Source organism: Amia ocellicauda, chromosome 7 (assembly GCF_036373705.1).
Source record: "Amia ocellicauda isolate fAmiCal2 chromosome 7, fAmiCal2.hap1, whole genome shotgun sequence".
Lineage (NCBI taxonomy): Eukaryota > Metazoa > Chordata > Actinopteri > Amiiformes > Amiidae > Amia > Amia ocellicauda.
Genome location: NC_089856.1, coordinates 14,100,525 through 14,121,799, shown reverse-complemented (window position 1 = coordinate 14,121,799; position 21,275 = coordinate 14,100,525). Strand labels below are relative to the sequence as shown.

The 21,275-nt window shown below is 45.8% G+C and overlaps 1 protein-coding gene across 1 annotated transcript in view; it reads right to left on the bottom strand.

The window, feature by feature from the left end:
• Positions 1 to 1,273: 1,273 nt before the first annotated feature.
• Positions 1,274 to 21,275, bottom strand: part of cacnb3a (calcium channel, voltage-dependent, beta 3a) — a 36,330-nt gene continuing 16,328 nt past the window's right edge. The window contains exons 3-14 of the mRNA XM_066708592.1: positions 8,284 to 8,403; positions 7,792 to 7,914; positions 7,476 to 7,591; positions 7,041 to 7,117; positions 6,588 to 6,607; positions 6,365 to 6,445; positions 5,409 to 5,467; positions 5,170 to 5,270; positions 4,621 to 4,772; positions 3,953 to 4,048; positions 3,451 to 3,621; positions 1,274 to 1,603 (exon numbers count right to left, since the gene is read on the bottom strand). Of these exons, the coding sequence (XP_066564689.1) occupies positions 1,274 to 1,603; positions 3,451 to 3,621; positions 3,953 to 4,048; positions 4,621 to 4,772; positions 5,170 to 5,270; positions 5,409 to 5,467; positions 6,365 to 6,445; positions 6,588 to 6,607; positions 7,041 to 7,117; positions 7,476 to 7,591; positions 7,792 to 7,914; positions 8,284 to 8,403 (1,446 nt within the window). The remainder of the gene's footprint in view (positions 1,604 to 3,450; positions 3,622 to 3,952; positions 4,049 to 4,620; positions 4,773 to 5,169; positions 5,271 to 5,408; positions 5,468 to 6,364; positions 6,446 to 6,587; positions 6,608 to 7,040; positions 7,118 to 7,475; positions 7,592 to 7,791; positions 7,915 to 8,283; positions 8,404 to 21,275) is intronic.

The following is a 21,275-nucleotide window of genomic DNA, read 5'->3' as shown; positions in this document are numbered from 1 at the left end:
AATCAGGGAGGCTGAGAAGAGACCAATGAGAGCCTAATGAGAGCAGCTATCTCTGTCAGCCCACAGCGCCCCGGAAGTTACAGATTTTTCGCACCCGGTACCAAATTAAAACACCATCGAAGCCCCATCTGGAGAGTGAGGCCACATGTTTTTAATGTAGCTTCATTCTCTAATTTAAAATTTCAATGGATTGATTTTAATTTATTTTACTCAAAGTTAATGATGGGCCTGACAGTAACGGGGATTGAGATGAGGACTGCGCTGCAGCCGAATCTCATCTGCAGCCACGCAGATGCCCCTTGTGTCCATGTACCGGTACACAACGTGGGTTTTTGGCTGAGTTGCAGGTGACACGTCTCTCCCTCTTGTCCCTTGTACTGTACATTCTGGAATCTTTGGAGGGCTGTTTGGGATAAGCTCTCTGTTTGCCTGAAAGCCAAAATGGACACAATGGGTTTTAACAAACTTCAAGTGCATTATAGATATATTTAGGAGCCAGGGAGCAGGAGTAGGCCAAGTTGGGGCCTAAACTTCAGTATCTACAGTTGGCTACCTTGGCACTGGCTTCCAGTCAACTCTTCCACTGAAGGACTCTCATCCAACTAGAATGTTAACTGCTTATTTGGCCCTTACATATTTTAGCGTCACTGATGTTGCAATGGATTAGAATGGAAGGCCTGTTCTGCATGCGTCTCAGTTCCAGGATCTGCAGCCCTGGTCCTGGAGAGCTGGGGGAGTCTTCTGGTTTTCACCCCAGCTGAGCACTGTATGACCTGATCAGACCAATTCCCTCAGTGTCTCCCCCAACCCAGTGCTCAGGCCACACTGTGTGGTGCAATCTGTATTCCAGCCAAGCTGTTAATTACTTAACTGAACTAATAACCTAATTCCAAGTCAAGGAAATGGGAACTTGATCAATTTATATTTTTCATCATAAGTGTACTTGATCAATATATATTTTTCATCATAAGAAATATTCAACTTTTTAACATCTGCATCTGCAAACAATTTTAGAAAAAGGCAGAACTGAGACACTTTACTCAGCCGGAACCAAATCGCAGAAGAGACACTGAGAACTGGCTTTGGGGAAATTTGTGAAATTGGTTGAACACAAGTTATCCAGGCGTCTCTGCTGCTTTCTAACCCGCTCCCCTTCTGACACAAGACTGCAGCTGTCCAGGACCAGGGCTGGTTGAATTTACACATCCATCCCTCCTAACTCAGGCCCTGACACCCACCCGCACCCCCCCTTATCCCCATCACCCTCCCTCCCTCAGTAGTTGTCCCGGGGCCAGGGGCGGGTGCGCTGACGGTTGTTGCGCTCATTGTGGCTCTGCTCTGCCTCGCGCTGTAGTAGCCTGTCCTGGGACTCGTGGCCATTGGCGCTGTGCAGGCTGGTGCCGTTGTTGCGGTGGGGTTTGTACAGGTCTGGGTAGGGCCCCTCATACTCCTCCTGCTCCAGCTGCCGTGACCCACCCCAGGCCGGGCCCCGGGACGCAGTGTCACTGGCCTCGTCAGACTGCATCAGGCTGTCCCTTTCCACCGGGGAGTGGGCCCCCCCAAGCTCCTCCCCACGCTCCCCCCCTGACAGCAGCTGCTGGTCCTTTGATGGGACAGGAGGATGGGACAGTGATATGGGGTTACAAAGAGAGGTGGGTGGAATGGGATAGTGATGGGGACATGGAGAGGTGCACAGACAGAGGAAGGAGGTGACACAGGATGGGGGGCAGAAGAATTTGACAGGGAGTGTGGGAAGGGTTAGAGGTATAGGCAAAGGTGGGAGGAGATTGAGAGATAGAAGGAACAAGGGGAGAGAAAGAGAGGGTTCATTGACTTTTCCAGTTTGTCAGTGGAGTCCTACATCTGTCCACCACATGTTTGCAAAACAGTCGTTACCTTTTGAGGACAGTCAGTCATTTTGTGTCATTCTGATAATATTCAGTAAACTTTGTGTGTTTAGCCACAAAGCATGAGTAAAGCCCTCTGCTTTTTATAAAAGTATATCGGTACTCATTTTATTTTTGGCTTGTGTCTCATGATGAAAAATACAGAGCTGTGTCCAGATGTCTTATTTGCAGACATGAGGTGCATACACAGGTGTAGACAGGTATAGGATCAGGAGTCCACTCCAGTCCTCTCTGGTCACTGGAGGGAGAATTGCAATGGGTCCCTTTGGGGGAGAGCCCAGGTCACACTTGCCATTCGCTCGCGTGCAGTGTCCATTCTGAGAAGTGGATTCCATTGCAGGCTGGCTGTGGGCGAGGAATCGGCACCAGTTCCATCCCCCAGCAGGCATGTCTTTGATCTGATGTGCTTGTATCAGAACAGAACAGCTGTGCAGCGTTCAGGTCAGAGGAGAGGACGGATGGGGATGGCCATGCTCACAAAGCACAAGTCTGTTCTGTTTTGTGAAAGACCTGCATCTCTGTATAAACTGGCAGGGCAGTTACCACCTCTGGCCGATACTAGTAATGAAGAGCTTGTCTTTGCCTTCTTGATTTACAATAATTGTGTCCACCTCTGAAGACTTTGCTTTGTGAATCTGCTTCTGAGGGTCTTAGTATCACAGCACAGCGTCTAAACAGGGAGGAGGAGGGGGGCGTGCATAGTGCAGAAAGATGGAGGGTTTAGCTTCTTTCTCCTTAACAAGTAAGGCAGAGGGTTGGGGAGGGTTAGTGGAGGTGATTGATATTGTTGTATGGTGCAGACCTTTTTATTAGGCAAGGGTAAAGGAAAGAAGTTGCATTCGAACAGATTGTTTTTAAATATATGATTGAGGGTGGGTTTGGGGGGGGAGTGGGAGCAAATTTAATTATCCTGTTTTACTCACCCTTGTTACCTAAGCGTTCATTCAATTAATTCCTGTGTCTCAGAGAACTGCAAGAATGTTAAGCAATGATGAGTGAGAGAGGAGAGCATGGAAGTCAGTTTAAAAGACAGTTACAAGGACTCAACGCTAGGAGGTGCTATGGAATAGATGTGACAATGGAGGGGGATGCACTACATTCAAGAGTAACACACAAACACTTGTAACACACACACCTGTCCACCTAGCTACTGTTAAATGGAGTTCAGCAATTCATGTTTGTGAGGTGAAGACAGCAGCTGGCTTAACTAGCTGCCCAGGTGAGAATACAGGTAATGCCCTCTTCTCTCTGTCACTCACATCAGGTTTATGTCTGGCTTGGATTTGCTATTTCATACCAGCTAGTAAACTATGAAACAAATGAACTACCTGAACTACCCAACATGGGAGGGATCTAGAGGTGCACTGCTGTGTAAGATTCCCCTCAGTTTCCATCTGGTGTTTTTATTTGTTTTAAATAAGTGGAGAAAGGCGGGGGGCACGATCAGCACACCATCCACCCTCTTAAACAAACTCACACACTCACTAGACATGCGCACTGAGAGACCAACGAGCGGTGCCCTCTCTGGCTGGCAATGTCTCACCTGTAGGCTGGAGATAGCTGAGGGCGGGGTCATCAGGTTTTGCTCCAATAAGGGGTTAATGGGGGCGGAGCCGGGCATGTGAGTGGCACGCCAGTAGACCTCCAGGTATTCGGCCAGGTGCTCGCAGGCGTCTTCCAGCTGGTTTTCGTCCAGGATCACGTCAAACATCTCCTATTGGTAGGGGTGACAGGGTTTACGTAGGAAACTCCAGATTCCATTAATATGGCATAGCTTCAGTTTTAAATATGACAGCATTTTTCTGTAATTAGTATGTTGACTTTAATGTATTTTGGTACTGTGTGCTACAGAAAATCCTGTGGCCAGCATGAAACAACAGGGTTTCTGCTATTCAGCCCAACCCAGTACTTCATGAGAATAATCATATAATAATAATGAGGGGTTTTTAGCCAGTTTTTGAAATCCAGAAATGGAACAGTCTTTCGGGAGGGTCCTGTTCCAGGGGGGGCACCTTTGTTTCCAGGTGCAGTGTGGGGGTACTCACGGGGGGGCACTGCGCCAGTTTGTCTGCTGCCATCATCTGCACGTTGAGGTGTTTGCTCTGGGACTTCCCCCGAGACTTAATAAGCCTTTGCAACACCTGAGTGGAGGAGCGAGAGAGAGAGAGTTGAAAAAAGAGCGAGGGACAAGGCTAAAGACAAGGGAGGGATGTAAAGCAGGGGTTGCCAAATGCGGCCCTCAAGGATGTTTGGTGCGGCCCCCCAAAGCCAACCTTCAACCAGTCCTTTTCTGAAGCTTTACTATATTTGCACACTTTATGGCAATTTTCTCTTACAAATTGCACATGTAATTTGGGGGAAAATAATAAATCAACAATCAAAGTTAATAAATGTTCCCTAACAGAAATGTATAGGAAATAAAATTGGTGGTTCATTTTCTACTGCGGCCCCCGTCCCATTCAACCTTGGAAAATTGGCCCTCCATCACCAGACATTGGAAACCCCTGATGTAAAGGAAGCAGGGAGTCGGTAAGGATGGTGAAGCATTGAACAATTGCAGGGACAGTAGGTGAAAGGGATGAAAATAAAAAGGAATGGCCCTGAGTGGCACAGGAAGGAGAGGGGGGAGATGCGGGAGCTCTTTAACTCTTGGCTGACTTGACAAGAACCTTAAAATGGGATAAAGTCCGGTCCCCTGCCCCCAGAAACTCACCTTGGGCGAGGATACCTTGACATACACGATGATAGGCGCCAGTGAGGTCTTGGCGAGCTGTGCTGGGTGGTTGATGGTGTCTGCGTCCAGGACCACCAGTTGCAGGGTCTTGGCCAGTTCGAATATCCGTTCAATCTCGCTCTGCACCTCCGCTGAGACATGTATGAGACAGGAAGACACAATGCAGTACAGACGACTCGCAGCATAGTGATACTCACACAGGGGTGAAGCTGCTGTACACTTGGTTGTAGAGCACCTGTGGGTCAGCAGGTTAACTGGGTCTCTTTAAAATTGCTACCTGCCTTGGAAAGACTTCGATGTTTGCCATTAGCCAATTGGTTCACTTGCCTAATGAAGGTCATGGAATCCTATGGTATGAGGACAGAAAGCTAGGCGATGATGTGTTCCATGTGGACCAGATGTGGGCCTCCCCAGCTGTTGGCAAGATTGCAGGCAGTGTCAATACATCCAGGTAGGCCTGTCTCAGACCTCCTAGACCAGCAAGAGGCTCTGTCCCAGCCCCAGCTCTGTACCTGTGCTGTCACTCACCGAGACTGGAGCGTGCGTTGGATCTCTCGATGATGTGTCTCTTGGTTAGGACCGACTTCTTGGCCAGGGACAGGTCAGCCGTCACCCGGGTAATGGATATCCTGCAAGGCCACATACAGGGGGAGGGGAAATTCATGGTGCGTCAGTGGCAGAGCCCGGGTCTAACAACCAGAATCCTCCTGATAGTAAAGCCTTTACCTCTACTGGCTGTCCCTGAAGATGATGGCTAAGTTACTCACCTGCCGTCAAATCTGTGCTTCAGGAAATCAAACAGGGCCTTCTGCATCATATCTGTCACCTGTAGAAGTGGAGAACAACATGGACTGCTAAGAAGACCACCCCCTTTTTCCCCCCTCTCCTAAACTTAAAGTGTGAGAACAGGACATCTGCCAGTGTTGCACAGGCAGGAGGAAGTTGAGCGACACGGACTTCCTTCCCCAGTTTAGCTCCACAGCACAGACAAATGCTTTATTGCTTAACCGATGAACTGTAATGACTGTAAGTACTGCTAAAGTGAAAACTGCTGGCAGTTGCGGATTTATATAAACCATTAGCTCAGGCCTTTCCATGAAGGGCTAGATTTGGGACAGAATGAAAAATTCATGGATAAAAATTAAGTAAAAATGGCAGATATATATATAGTGCCTAAAACCACAGCTTTGCAGATGTTCCTTCCTGCCTCCAAGAGGAGTCAGAAAAGCCTTTGGATCAACTCCAAGGAGAATTATGAAATCATCCCATTAATATTTTAAGGTACAGAAAGCTAATGTCTTAGGAGAGTGAGTTGCAAGGATTCTGAGAAAAGAACACGACATCGACTGAAAGAAGATAACCGCAGCAGCCCCGAGATGCAGCTGGGGGATCGTTACACTGTGCGACAGGAATCTGCTGTTTTATTTTATACTACAGCAGTTTACTAAAAGATTAAATAATAATGACAGAGAACTGGTTCCATGTAGTAGCCGTGTGCTCATTGGTTCTGCCATCCCCACACTGAGGCTGTATTCTGACTGTACTCTGCCTGTGACTAGTACTTCCTCTGTGCCACACTGCAGTTGTGCTCTATTTTGTCTGTCAGGCTGTGTTTTGTGTGAGCTGCATGGTTGTACAAGTGTGATCCTCCAGGTCTGCTGGTTCTTATGGCCTAGATGCGAGCACTGTTTTAATGCACGGCTGGCAAATCCCCGGTCCTCACCTCGTAGCCTTTCAATGAGGGACCAACCAGAACCACCGGCCTCATGGAAGGGACAACATCGTAAGGGTCGACATGTTCCATCTGCCAGAAAAATACAGGAGGTAACGAGGAGGCATCCTCACGACTTCCTCGTTACTCCCTCTCCCTTGTCAAACGCAGCATTCTTCAGATTGCATTTGCCACATTCATGCTTTTGAGAGATCAAATGGGTTAAGCAGCCTACCTGTTTTTGCTTCTGTTTGGCTTTTTTGGAAACAGGAAAATACAAATCAGTGACCACTGGTACAGGATGTTACTTTGAAGGTTGTGCACAGAAATACTCCCCAGCTAACACATGGCATCTCGGGACACTATTTATCCTTAACCATAGCATGCAGTTCTCAAAAGTCTACTGCTGTATTAAATGGCTTCAATGGGAGCAGGTGTTTAGTAATCCCTCTCTCACATTTCATGTAGCTATTACAGAGTAACCTTTTCCCCAATTACATTGTTCATATTTCCACTTTACACTTAAACGAAACCTAATTATTTAGAGGCTGAGGATAGGGATAGGTTTCTGCAGCTCTCTTCCCTTTTTTTACCAGCAGCCCCTCCCTCTGAGTGTTAATCCCCATTTCCCACTGTGTTGGCAGTAGGAAGGTCTTGCTGTGCTACCCACCCTCCCCCCTCAGCTTACCTGTAGAAGGGGGTGTTGATCGCCAGTTTCCCGACACCATGTCTCCCAGACTGGAAGAGGAATTCCCTCCAGTTTTCCTACAGGAGAGCAATTAACAACCTAAGTAATCAATTAACAACCTAAGTAGTCCATTGAGGACCTAAGTAATCAATTTACCTGTCATGGTTTCTGCACCCTTGTGCTTTGGCACAGTGCAAGTATTCACATTAAAATTTTCTCTCCTAAATAATCCCCGTTGTTTAACCTTCACAGGGGGTTGGAGTGACACTTCTACTGAAACTTTGCTCCTTTATGTTTTCTGCGCTGCGTGGGTATCATTCACAGCACCGTCTCAGGTACCATTTCCCCCAGGTGAGTGAGTATGAACTCTGTGGTGTTACCATGTACAAAACAGGCACTCCGCCTCAGTGATTGATGGGCAACGTATCTACTTGCCTCTGCTTCTGCTCCTGTTTCAGCCTCATGGCTTCCAGGCGCACAGGGCTGGGGATGAAGGTGATGTCAGCCCCCTCCTTTACTAGCCGTCCAATCCACCAGTCATTGTTGAATTTCTGTAGGACATACAGACAGTCCCTGCTCTAGTACGTTATGCTAAAGTCAGACATGAAGGTGCTGTACTGAGCCTTTGCAGAGATTGCAACACGGCCACCTGGACTCCAGCTGCAAAAACTATTTATTAAACGAGACATTAAAGAACCCCATAACTCTCCAAGGTTTGATCAACCCCCTACCTTGCATTGCCATGTCTCACCTCTTTAATGTGTAGAAAGTCTTTGGCTTCGAAGTTGATAGCAGCACCTTGAACAGGACAATCTTCATCTAGAGCCCCACAGTAATTGACAGTCGTTTTCACAGCAAATGCTACTGGTTTAGTCTGGGGAAGAGATGTCAAACACAGACACACAGGGATACGGATCTATTAGTATGCTGCGGCCCAAAGGCATGGAGTTCCTAAAGTTGTGCGGGAAAACCTCTGGATTGTAACAACAGCTGCAAAAATCATCCAAGCAAACAATAAATAATAATTTAGTGCACTTCATAGTAATTGTGCAGATGCCGTGATATAGTTGCCAGTGAGAGCAGAAACAGCAATGCAAACAGAGTTTATAAATAACCTGTAACCATTCACAGTGGGTTTGTGCCTGACAAAAGGAGTCCATGCATCAAGGGGGACAATATACAAGGGTCCCCAATACTGCGGGAGAGAAACCAGATGCTGAAGCAGGTGTGTGTGAGGGCTCACCTTGGCTCTCTCCAATTGCAGCAGGGCTTGGCGTTCGGCTTCACGCCGATACGCCTCCCGGTCCTCCTCCAGGGACAGGTCGGAATCCGAGGGTCTACTCGTGTACGAATCGGCTGAACCCTGAGGAGAGGAGAGGAGTGGGAGTGAGCCGCTGCCCCTAGCCTGGTCACTTAACAAACTAAATATTTTAAGTGAGGAGGGTAGGCCCATCAAGCTCATTTGGTTCTAGGGAAAGAGAGAGGGGAGAGAGGGAGAACCGATCTCCTGAAAAGTCCTTACTATCTTACTATGTAAGAGTGGGGTTGTTCAGGTTACCTTTATTGTGGTGTGAGCTGTGTTTCCAAAACCTGTCCTGGAGTATTCATGCTTCAGTCCATACAAGCCACGTTCATGTCCATGTAACCCTCACCTAACCCCAACCTGAACCCGGTCCCTAAATTACCACAGGCATTCCAGTTTGAGTTATTAAATGCCTGTTGCAGTACCAAATAACCTACACCATCCCATCAACCTGCGGACAATCCTGCACCCTTCACTGATTCGCCAGCCCACACTACTGTCGGCAGGCATTGTACTACACTACACACTTCACCCCTATGTCAAGGGCTCCCTGCTGTAACATGGCTGGGCTCAAGACATCACATCACCATCTTGGTTTTCTGCTGTCTTCGCACAGCAGAAAACCAAGCCCCCCCCGCCACCACCACTAACACACACACACACACTTGCATGAGATTGCGTGCGACGGAGAAAGGATTTCAGAAAGCTGGAGCTCCCGTGAGACCATTCATTGTTGACAGAGAACAGGCTGATCTGACAAAACAGCCGCGTTACCGCATCACGGTCCGGACCCCCTCCCCCACCCCCCAACACACACACACACACACACGCACACATGTCTTCATCGAAGGAGTAGTTAAGGTAGTCTTCATATGCACAGGGCATATCCAGCATTCCCCACCCCCAAAGACCATGACAACAGTGCAACAACCCTGTATCTCTGTCTGTATCTCTGTCAGGTTAGATCCGAAGCTGTGATTTTATACCCTGAAAATGATATAGTGAGTGTTTGGTCTGCAATAATTCAGAGTAGCTAGACTGCAGTAAAAATGGCGAATCTCTGTGTGTTAAAGGAGCTGAATCTGTCGGCTTCAGTGGCTTACCCTCCGTGTCCCAGATCACTATTCCACATCCTTGGTGACTGTGAAAAGTGTCACAACTAAAGCTTTGGTGTGCTCGTGAAAGTGTTCACACTTCTGTTCATGTTTAATAAAAATGAATAATTCGACAAATAATTCAGTTGAGAATTGCTTGCCAGTGGTTGCAAGGAAAATGTCAGGATGCGAGCAGCCATGTAAGGAACAAAATTTAAAGAGTTGTGGCTACATGATGCTATATATTTCTCAGGAGCCCCCCTGCTTGCTCTTGAGGTCCAGCTCCCAGAGAGACAGTGAACATGGTGTATCTGTGCTCCTACCTTCCCCCCTCACCTCTTACCTATTACAGTAACACAGGCAGCAAATAGCTCCTTAATGGGTTCCCAAGCTCTGAAGGAAACCCGATACCATCACTAACACACTGCAGGTCCAGCTGGCAGGCTGGTTATCTCCATCATGGGGAGAAATTAATACCTTTTTAAAACTGCTTTCCGATAACTGATCAATACACTTAAGGAGGCAGAGGGGCGTAGTCCAGGAGCAGGCCGCTTAAAGCCTGATAAATATCATAATTATCATCCTTCAATGATGGTAGCAGGGTTTGTTAAGTAAACCGTGTGCGCAAGATGTATAATCAATCCAGTTCGCTGTTCTCCAGCTGCACAACCTGCATTCACACAGGCATCCAGCTTAATGCGTACTTAGTGCACTCACGAGGGAAGTCTGCGCCTCGGATCGATTGCCGGACTGAGGGTTTGCACTTCCTTGCTTGCTTTTTGTCTACTCAACAGAAAGAAGAAAAAAAAGGAAAACAAGGCACCAATGAAAACTAGCCCACACTCATTCACCTGCTGATACTTGACAGCCACAGTTCTGAGACTTGTTATGTTTTCACTTCATCCCAATGGTTAGTTACATATTTGTACCATTTATTGAAGTTTCTTGTGATGTTTAATGTTTAGTGACTGATGGAAATCGACCTATAAAAGTTTTAGGCCTGGGGTTCTCCAGGACCGGGACTCTTTATCTGAAGAGTCCTTTCCTTCTTTTCCATCTTTCTGCAGGGTCCTCCTTGCTGCTTCATCCATCTGGTTACCTCCCCGAGCACACTGTGTGCGAACCTCTTTTCCCAGGCCTCTCTGTGTTTACAGCACCTAATGCAGATGCATCTGGGTCAATTTAAACTGCAGGACCCTCTTTGCAGACGATGCAGATTCCAGTCCGTTTTAATTATTTATCTATCCCCCCCCCCCAAAGCCTTACCAGTCTCTCAGAATCACCATGCCTCGCCAGCTTCCTCCATTAGGGGAGGATCAAACTGCGCTGTACAACTCGCCAGCACCAGCGGGCTGAATAATACTCCAATGGTACTGCATCAGCAATATTTTTCTCTCAAGCTCCTATTTCATTTTTTTCTTTCTGGCATTGTTTTTATTTGGCAGTGGGGTGGGGTTGGTCAGAGTGGGGTGGGAAGGTGCCTCATATTTTAAAAGAAGCAGTAACTACCTCAGCTGACTTTAACTCAGACCCGTTTCCTGCTCAAGATTCCTCTTACAGAGAATCCCCATCATGTCTTGGTTCCAGCCAATCTTAACAGACACCCCAGATCTGGGGGGAACTCTTATTATAAATTTACAAAAGCACGTTTTTCAAACACAAGTCTCCACACTTTCCAAGACTGAAGGCATGTGTGCTGTTCCAGCCTGGCTCCAGTCGCCCCCCCCCCCCCCCCCAACTGAGTAAGGGATGAACAGGAGAGGATAAACAAACTCTCATATCACAATCTATTATTAATAGCTTCGACTGGGAAAAAAAAAGAAAAGACAATTTGAAAGTGCTTACATTAGCATGTTTAATTCTCCCAGGCAAGTGCGGCTCTTTTCCAGATGAAACTGAGCTTGTTTACTCTAGGTTGAGCAGCGTATCAGTAATGTTTAATTTGTGTTGGCCTGTAGCAGGGTGTGGTCAGAAATGTTTTGCAATCCTTGTATTGCCGGTCATAAATAAAAGCCAAAGGATGAACTACCCACGGTGTTACAGGCGCTGATTGAAAGCAGAGCTCCAGAGGCTGTCTGTCTGTGTTCATCCTCCGGCACAATTTAAGCTGAGGATGGTGCTTTTCAAGAGCAAACTTCACCGCCCATGCCCTGCTGTAGCCAAGGACAGTTCACAAAACTCCCATCAATACACTTTCATGCATCTTTTGGCCACACCCATATAACATTTAAAAAGTGTTATTCGTGACAAAAAAGTGATGTACAGGACATGCCCCATTTGACATTAAAGTCCAGACCTGAAACCCAGACACATTGGATGACCTAAACAGATTAGACAGCTTTTCCTTTAACTGGGGTGTTGACTGGCTCGTGGTGTGGAGGTATTACCCTTAAACGAGGGGAAATGTATCTTGAGGTGTTTTAATGCTACTGACTAACAGTGCTGAAAGAACCACAGACCCTCCTGCCAGCTTTAATTAATGGGCGGCCTTAAGCAGTTGGCGGGTATTGAGTTGCCGTGCATGTGAACTTGACCTAATCGAGCATGTAATCGTTCTGGTTAAATCACTTAGAGATCAGCTGGACACTTGAACAAGCCCTGATTCACTGTCTATCACTTGACAGGCTTCAGAACCTTCCGAGCTGGACTTCAATCCACAACAGATGTTTAGGACTCCTCCTGTGGCAGACAGCTCTCTCTCACTTCACACCCACTCAGGCAAGCCTAAATATAGCACAATGCTACTTCTTCTCTCTTTCTTACCTTTTCTCTATCACCCTCTTCCTCTTCAATCTCTCTCTTCCTCTCCTCTGTCTCCTCCTTCCTCTCTCACTCCTTAGTCTATGTCTTCCATTCCTCTCTCTCTTTCCTCTGTCTGTTTCTCTTTTCCGTCCTTTTCATCATCTCGTGTCTCAGCATGGTACCCAGACTGCCTCCTTTGGAAAATATTGTGCAGATGCCATATGAATACAGAGGCATGCCTATGGTGGCTCCATCTGCAGCTGCTAGTGTAGCAAAAGCATTAAGCACATGTGTGTGATAGAGCGTTCTTGCCATTGCCTTTGTTAAGCTTAGCGATATATGTACATACTTAAATGCACTGCAGTCATTTTCCAACATTGCTTTTCTGCAGTTATTGGGCTGTGAAGAGGTTGTTTTTTTAACCACTTTCTTGCACAAACACCAAACCTGAACCCCAACCCAAAGACGACGTTCTCTTTCCAAAATCTCGTCTCAGTATTTAATTGTCATTAGCTGTGCGGCGGGTTGGAGGGGGAACAATACCCTGATGCATGTTTCCTTACTGATACACTGTGGAAAACAATCCGCTACTTTAAAATGCATGTCAAGTTGATCTTGCAAAAATCAGTGTAGAATATACAGATGTGGCACCACAGGGAAAGGTCATCTAGTAATGGTATTCAGTTTAAAGCTCTCTCTCTCTCTCTCTTTCTCTCTTTCTCTCTCTCATGCACACACACACACACACACACAAAGGTGTTTGTTGTGTAGTTCTAAGCTGTAGCCCATTTATTATATGATTGCGGTCCATGTATTACTTCCATTTTACTAGTAGTTTTGTAATTTAGAATAAACAAAATTGCAATAAAGGAGACAGTAAATGTAAATACAACATAGTACAGAAAATACAATTACACAGATACAAAATATTACTTGATAGTACAAGATAAAACAAATGATTTATGAGCCAGGAACTACAGGACCAACAACGAGAAACTACAACTGTCACAACTGTAAGCAAGTGACATCATTACAATATGATTTGTGTGCTGACAGCAGTACCAGTATCAGGTGCTTCTGTTCTGGTACAGTACAAGTAAAGAAAACAAAAGCATCAAGTTGTAAAGAAAGAATGGGAAGAATCATTCTGTGCAGATAGAATGATAATTGTAGCCTATGTATTGCAGCTCAGGTTGAGATTTGCAAATCACGCTGAATACAAGTATTTGAAATATTTTATTTAAATATTTTATATTAAATCAATATTTTGGATACGCGGCCCGTGATAAAAAGTGAGTTTTGTACCTTTGCTGTAGTAAATTTATCTTAATGGTTAAAGGTGTTTTGTGAACTTTCTGGAACTTTCTTGTGATTGGTTAATGATAGGAACCTTGGAATTCTACTGGAATGATGCATGCTCACAGTCCTGTGTAGAGATCAAGGGAAGGTTCTAGAATGGAAGGAGTAGATTGCAAAAATAAATGTGTGTTTTAATTTTATACCATGGATGTAAAAACCCTTTGTGTATCGCTGGGAATAATCTAATACTTGTATCAAGACTACAAGAGACTTACATATCTTGTTTGCAAGCTGTCTGCAGCAGACCCTGTATTGGAATGAGTTGGTGTGGGCTCTGTTTTGTGCATGTGTGTTATCCATATGGGAAGGCTGCTTGTGGTAGTCGTGTGGCAGGGATGTTTTCCAATGCATGTCCTCTCTCTCAGCACTGACTCTGTTGGTTCAAATCTGTAGGGCGGGGCTGCCCAGTCCCGCCCCGCAGTGTCTCTTAGTTTTCGTTCCGGCTCAACTGTCATTGATACTCCAGTTGTTATTGTCATTGTTGTTTCTGGTAATCATGATTTATAATTATGATGGTGAAAGCCCAAGTTTTCATCCGCAGGGACATGCAGAGCAAAGGGGTGGAAATACGCATCAACCAATACTCCTGCTGCAAGATTACATACGACAGGACTACAGTAATACTAAAATTAATTAACTATAAATCACACATCAGAGGAGTTACACTGCAGCAACTTACAGTTGCAGACCCATTCCTGGTGCAGCTGGAAAGGTGTGCTGGCGCTATATTTGGCTCTGTAAAGGAATGCAGCCCCAATTCTGTCAGCTCCTCAGAAAGCAGCTCCGCAAACAGAGCTGGACAGCCAGACACACACAAGGGGGAACTGTTATTTGAATCTAAAGTGAAACCAGCTGCCTCTTTTACTAAGCCTGGTTATAGTAAAATGACAACCAAGTTGAAAACCTGTCCGTATTTTGTGTTTGTTTTGTTTTGCTATGTTTTTCTTAACATCCATGGTTTAACTATGAATTCCCTGCGTGGAGGTCCTGCATGATGAGTAAGATGCAAGCTACACCAGACACTGTCCTGTTGTCCACGTCGCCTGCCTTTGGTGGCTCTGTGTTGGGCAGTTGTTCCGTATCTGTGTCATGGAGCAGTCAGTATGAAAAGGTTGCTATCTCTTCAGCCTCTCTTGGGGCTGTTCGCCTGACCACCGTGCCCCTCCAATAAGGGACGTTGTCAAACTCTTTTGCTTCTTAACTTTCCTTCCATCTGAGCAGTTGCTTGTGAAGGGCTTCAGCTCAGGACACATGTGACTGAAGACATTATGCCTGAAGTCAGACAGAAACTACTCTATTACTTGATCATTCAGTGTTGGCTACACAACTCGCCATTGTTCTGCCTTGCCACTTTCTGTAATCTGGGTGGGCTTCACTGCAGGGATCCGTTGCTCTGCCACACTGCAACCAGTTCTGTAGGTCTGGGTCGATCCTAGTCTCCTCGTGTCATGGGAGATGTTAGTCAATTGATCAGTTTCATGGTATACTTGGTTCAGGGGAGTTGCTCAGATCTCCCTGGTGTGGATGTCGAGTCACTAGAGAGAAACTCGAGAAGTGTCTAGGGTCATGAAGCTGCAGACAAGGGGAGCAAGAGGGTTACCTGAAAGGTTTGTTCACTTAACCAGGTCCTTTGTTTAATTAAGTAATTAAGCAACTGGGATCAGTTGGGAGGGGAACCTGGACACCTTTCACTGCTGCCTTCCCAGACTGAACAGGTTGTTTTGCCGAATTCAGGCATCCAACAATAAAAATACCCTGCTGGATTGTGGAAGTGCTGTTCTTAAGTAAAAGGAAAAACAAAAACAAAAATCAAACCGATTCACCAACACTGCAACAGAGAGATAGAGCGAGAGCAAGAGAGAGAGAGAGGGAGCTAAAAACACAGCCAGCCTGTCTATTACACAACAGCCTGTGGACTGTAACATACCAGCCACTTAGACACACCGTGTCCCCCCCGGTATGATCCATTTAATTCCGTATACTTCCTGTGACAACATGGATGGCCCCAGCCAGTCTACAAGCCTGTATTTCATGACATGCCGTGTGTTTTATTTTCGTTTCTGTGCAAGGAGGCAAACCGATTCAACAGAGCTCACAGGAACTCCCCCGGCCACTTTCTCAAAAGAATATTCCTTTTCTGCATGTAACAAAACTGACACACACTCACACACAACACAGACACACGCACCTGCACGTGCACACATATACATACACACTATCTATCAATGACCAAAAGCATTGCCACCAAAGCCATCAATGCATCCCTATCCAAATTGCATAGGAGGTGGGAGGGGGGGTGTGGAGAGAGAGAGAAAGGCATGCCAGCGTTACAGTCAATCCCCCGTCCTCGCAATAAAATCAGTGCACACAATCCATGCAACCGCGCTGCACAAAAGAGCAGAGCCCGGAGACTCCAGCTCAGACTTAGCAGCACCTATACTTACCAGCTCCAAGTCTTCAAATCCATGGAGGTACAAGCCGTCGTACATAGGGCTTTGTGAGGGAGGAGGGGGGCCGTGGTTGTGGCCGTGTTTGGAAGGTAATACAAAAAATATAGAGAGAGGAACAACACGCATGCACACACACACGTCTGAAGGAAGGCAGGCAGTCTCAAATGAATAAATAAATAAATAAATAAATAGGAAGAAATTCCCAGGGTTGTTTTTTTTCCTTAACAGTAAGGGAAAAGAAGGAAATTAATTTGGAGATGCAGTGGGCGAAGGAAGTCAAGTTTTCCTTTTTTTATTTTAATTTTTGCTCAGTGTTAACTGTTTAAGGGGGGAATCTGGAGCCAGGATCATGATGGAATAAAATCACATATATATTATTTTTTATATATATAAATATTTCAATAAATAAATACATGTAACAACTGACAGCTACTCCTCTCTCTCCCTCCCTCCCTCCCACTCTTGCTTTCTCTCTCTCTCTCTCTCTCTCTCTCTCTCTCTCCCTCTCTCTCTCTATGTCCTTAAGAATCCAGGAACAAAAGCATTAGTCCCTCCCTCTAAGCACCCCCCAATCCCAGCCCCCTCATCTCTCCCGCCCCCCTCTCTCTAACTTACACACATACACAGCCTTCCTCTCCATTACAAGATGCACACAGAGTAAGGCTGCACTGCCATTGGCTGAGAGGGATGCAGTGTGTTCCACGTGTGGTCCTGAGCAAGAGCTGGGCTCAGCCAGCTTCTCTTTCACACCCTGGGACTGACAAGGAGCTTATTATAGTATTATGGTATGTACATCATGGTATGTATGTATTTATTTATGCCTTTATTTGTTCAGAGAATAAGTACATTCTCTGTCAGGAACAGGTAGAACTGTTTTTAAAGCAAAAAAACAACAAACACAAAGATGCTTCAGTTTCAGCAGCCAGACACTTAGAAAGAAGAAGCTGAATGGGATTAGTGTCCCAGAGTGCACTCTTACTCGATAAACAATTAGATAGCTTCCACTGCAGCACGATAGCCCACAGATAATGACAAAAACACAACACACATCCAGACTCTCATTTCCCTGATAATGCTGTTGGGATTGGCATACCAGGCAATCCCCGCAATGCCTCTCCTCCCACACTCACTCACACTCATTCACAGACAAACACACACTCACATGAACATACTGTCTCTCTCACACACACAGACAGATAAACTCTCACACACACAAACTCAAACTCAAGTTTAAACTCACATTCTAATCAATACCTGTGCCACATGAACACAGAAAACCAAGCCAATGTTTATGGGTTTCTTTGACAAAATTGCAATAAACAATCACTTCAGCCAGAGTCAAGACTGTGCAACATCAAACAGGACACTGAAAACAACTGCCTTAGATCAAAATGAACACCCCATCTGACTTCACATACACTCGCTGTCCACAACCCCATGCTGTTTTCATGGAAATGAACCTGACTTAACTCAAGCAGATGCAGACTAAACTAACACTTCATCCCCCTGGACTTGCCAAAAGCCAGGCCACCCTGCGCAACATGATACCAGGCTCCACATCTAACTGTCCCAAGCAGGATTTCCTATTGCATAAAATGGCAGGAATCTGTGTTTGGCAGATTGGTTATATTCCCGCCAAAAGATGAGTGAGTAATATATTTTTACACACAAATAGCAGACCGGACATTTATTCTATTCAGGTTTCTGGCACTTATCTCTCCATCCATAGAATTTGCCTTCCCGTCTTTATTTAATATTATTTGTCTAACATCAAATACCACTTCTAGATACAATTAAATTAGGCCAATACTGACCATTTCAGTCCACTCCAGTGTAGATGACGAGCACAGCAGGCGTGTTGATTGCTTGATTGGCAGATAATTGATTCAATCAGTTGATTAAGGAGCTGTATGTTCTAAATGTGTTTAAAGTCCAAAGGAGAGGCAGGTATCTAACTACATCAGCAAGTTAATTTGATCTGGGAATGCAATGCAGTTATGTGAATTGGCCAGCAGGGGGAGCACATTCATCACTGTGTGAAACAGAGAGACACTACATCATAGTTTGTGCATTCTACTGCAAGTTGTTTTCTTTATTTTCCTCCACTCAGCAAAAACCATTGCTTGTTGTGGCTAAGGTGCATTTCAACTCTGCTGCCCCCGGCTCAAAAGGACCACTTTCAAAGCATTTCTGCTCCTGTTAAAAATTTGCCCTCGACTGCTCCTCAGCCCGGATACAATGCAAAAGATGTATATTTCTGAGATCAAAACTCTGTTTAGAGAGAATAGTATTTCTTGGTTACAAGTCCTAGACTGCTCATGTCAAGCAATTGAAAACAAGTTGATCGGCAAATAGCAAACCCAGATACGCATATCCAATGATCAGAGGAAAATCCACACCGAGGCCAAGAATTCACTTTCTAGTGCGCCTGAAGAACAACATCTCTCAGACAGCACCAAGCTGCATCCACCAGTGGACTCCAGCAGTCTCAGATTACAAACATTCACCAGGACCCACACACTCACCCCTCTTTCGAGCACTTTCACTGGTGCCGCAAATACAATTTTAAAATAAAATAAATAATTCACATTGTTGCCTGAAATTGGAATCAAAAAAGTCGTTGCCATTTTAGTAAGTCTGTCTTTTGGTTGTCGAAATGTTGCAATTAATCTCAGCAAACCTTACATTCCACACCTCGTGCAGAGGTGTGTAATTTAAAAAAAAATTCTCACGCAAAGCAAATCAACATTGCAGAAAAATGAACACCACGTCCAACTGTCAAAACCAGGCTTAGCCACCAAGGAGCCACTAAAGCCACAAGAACACAAACGAGAGACCCTGGGGTGACATACCTGTTTCTCTCTGACACCTGCCATTGCTAAAGCAGAGAGCGTCCGTCAACAGTTCCCATATCAAAACTGTTTGACTAGAGAGGAGGAGAGACAGAGAGAGAGGGGGAAGGATAGAGAGGAGGGAGGGATGGAAGCTAAATGAAGTGAGTGAGAGAGAGAGAGAGAGAGAGAGAGGGTGGAGAACGAGAGGGGGAGAATCCGACAGGGACAGGAAGGGAGAGAAGAGCGAAAAGTTGGCAAGAGACGAATACCATGAGGGAGAGAAGTGGAAATGCCGCGAGGAGACAAGAAATACGGAAAGGAAGAAAAGTTTAGGGGATTGGAGAGCTGGCAACAGAAAGAGAGGAGTTAAGCTAGAGCATGTGACAGAGAGAGAGTGAGCAAGAGATGTAGAGATGGATGGATGGGGATAGGGAAAGAAAAAAGCTGCATGAAAGAGGGGGGGAAAGGGAGAGGTGGGCGGACGGAGATGGAGACACCGTGAGATGGAGTGACAGAGGCGGGGCCCTACCTCACTGAGCAGGAAGGTCGCGCTGGAGTCGGACACGGACATGGACGGCCGAACTGTCAGCCCCGCAGCCAACCAGCCCGCCCTGGCAGAGAGCGGAACAGTGCGCCCAGCCCCTATTTATGGGCTGAGTGGAGGAGCTGCTGGGAGAGCGCTTAAGTGCTACATAATGATGTTACTGCGCTGCTGGGAAGCTCCTTCAGCTGTGTTAATCTGCCATTTCCGATACATAATTGATGCTCCTCACTGAGGCCACAGCCCCACGCCCCCAGCATCCCCCACAAACCCCTCTCCCCTCTTCCTCTCCATCCCCCCCATCCTCCTCTCCCTCTCAATGCTCACCGCAGACAAGGCCACTGCTCAAGCACTGGTTCTGAAGAGCTACTGCCCAATAGGACTGAGCTGGAAAATTACTCCCCATCCCCACTTAATCAGCATCCTGTTAATGACAGATTTAGCTTTAATTAGTATCAGTACCTGGTTAGATAGTAGGTCAGAATAAATTGACCCCAGACCATTGTGTGTCCAGGAGGACTTTATTTGATGGTGTCCCCTACTTAACTAACTGAACCGATGAAATGGATCAATATATATATATATATATATATATATATATATATATATATATATATATATATATATATATATATAGTGTGTATATTATCATCAGTATTTTTTTCTTAAACCTCTTTTGTCTGTAACACCACAGAGCAGGTGCACAGAGAGGTCAGAAAGGCAAAGGAGGGAGAGAGATAGAGAGAGGAATGCAGAAGAGGACCCCAAAGGATGAGCAGAGTGTACAGATGCAGCGATGGAACAGGGCAAATGAAAGTGAATGAATGAGTGTGTGTGTGAGAGAGAGAGATGGGGAGGTACAGGGACAGAATGATGGGATGTCATTCTTTATTTTCCAGCCTGGGGCGTCTGAGGAAGAAAAGAAAAAAAAAAGTGGCTCCGGCTAAATTTAGCTCCCCTCTTTCATTCTGCTCTGCAGTGAAGATCAACACTCAAGGCTTCTGATGTCCCAAGACATCTGTGAGGAAGAGAGAGAGTGTGTGTGTGTGTGTGTGTGTTGAGGGGTTGCGTAAAGTACAGATTGAGCTAATTCCCTGGAGTGCTGAAGGCAAATTAAATAATATTCTTACATTTTCTGAGGCTGCTCCTGTGCCAGGCTCTGTTGAAAGGGAGCCTTGAAGCCCTGGAGCGCTACCGGCTCTGTGTCCCCCTCCACAGCACCAAACGGATTCAGTTAACTAATGATTTTCTTTAATTGCTCCCTGTCACCACCTCCCCCAGGTCCACGGCCTTGGTCCTGGAGATACACAGTACAGCAGGGTCTCCAGCCCTGAAGAGATACAGTACAATGTCTTCTAGTTTTCATTAATTCACTAATTGAACCAATTCATGGATTAATAAAATAAGTGGTCTTCAGACATTTTTGAAGACACCAACTTAAAGTGATGGCCTGGGGTTGCCCTGAATGAGAGAGAATTGAGAGTTGTATCAACTCTGGAGGAGTTGGCACCACAGAACTGTACTCTGGGCTCTTCTGCTCTACAGACTTTGTGGAAATAACAGCAAATTTAAAATCTCTTTAACCAGAATAATTTTCTGTGGTAGGGGTCTCTGGACTTGGATCTTTCAAGTATTGCAGACACCTTCAATCAGTGGCTGAGTTTGACTAGCTAAGCCACTAACAGAATTCAGTAAAGCAATTTAATTATTGACAGTTCAAAATGCAGAGAAGGGAGGGAGAGACATGGTGAAGATGGGGGGAGAGAGAGTGAGAGAGAGAGAGAGAGAGAGAGAGAGAGAGAGAGAGAGAGAGAGAGAGGAGAGGGAGAGGGAGAGAGGCAGGCAGGCAGGCTGGCTGGTGTTCTGCTCTGACAGTGGGAGCTCTCACTGAGTGCGGAGTGGATGTGAGCTG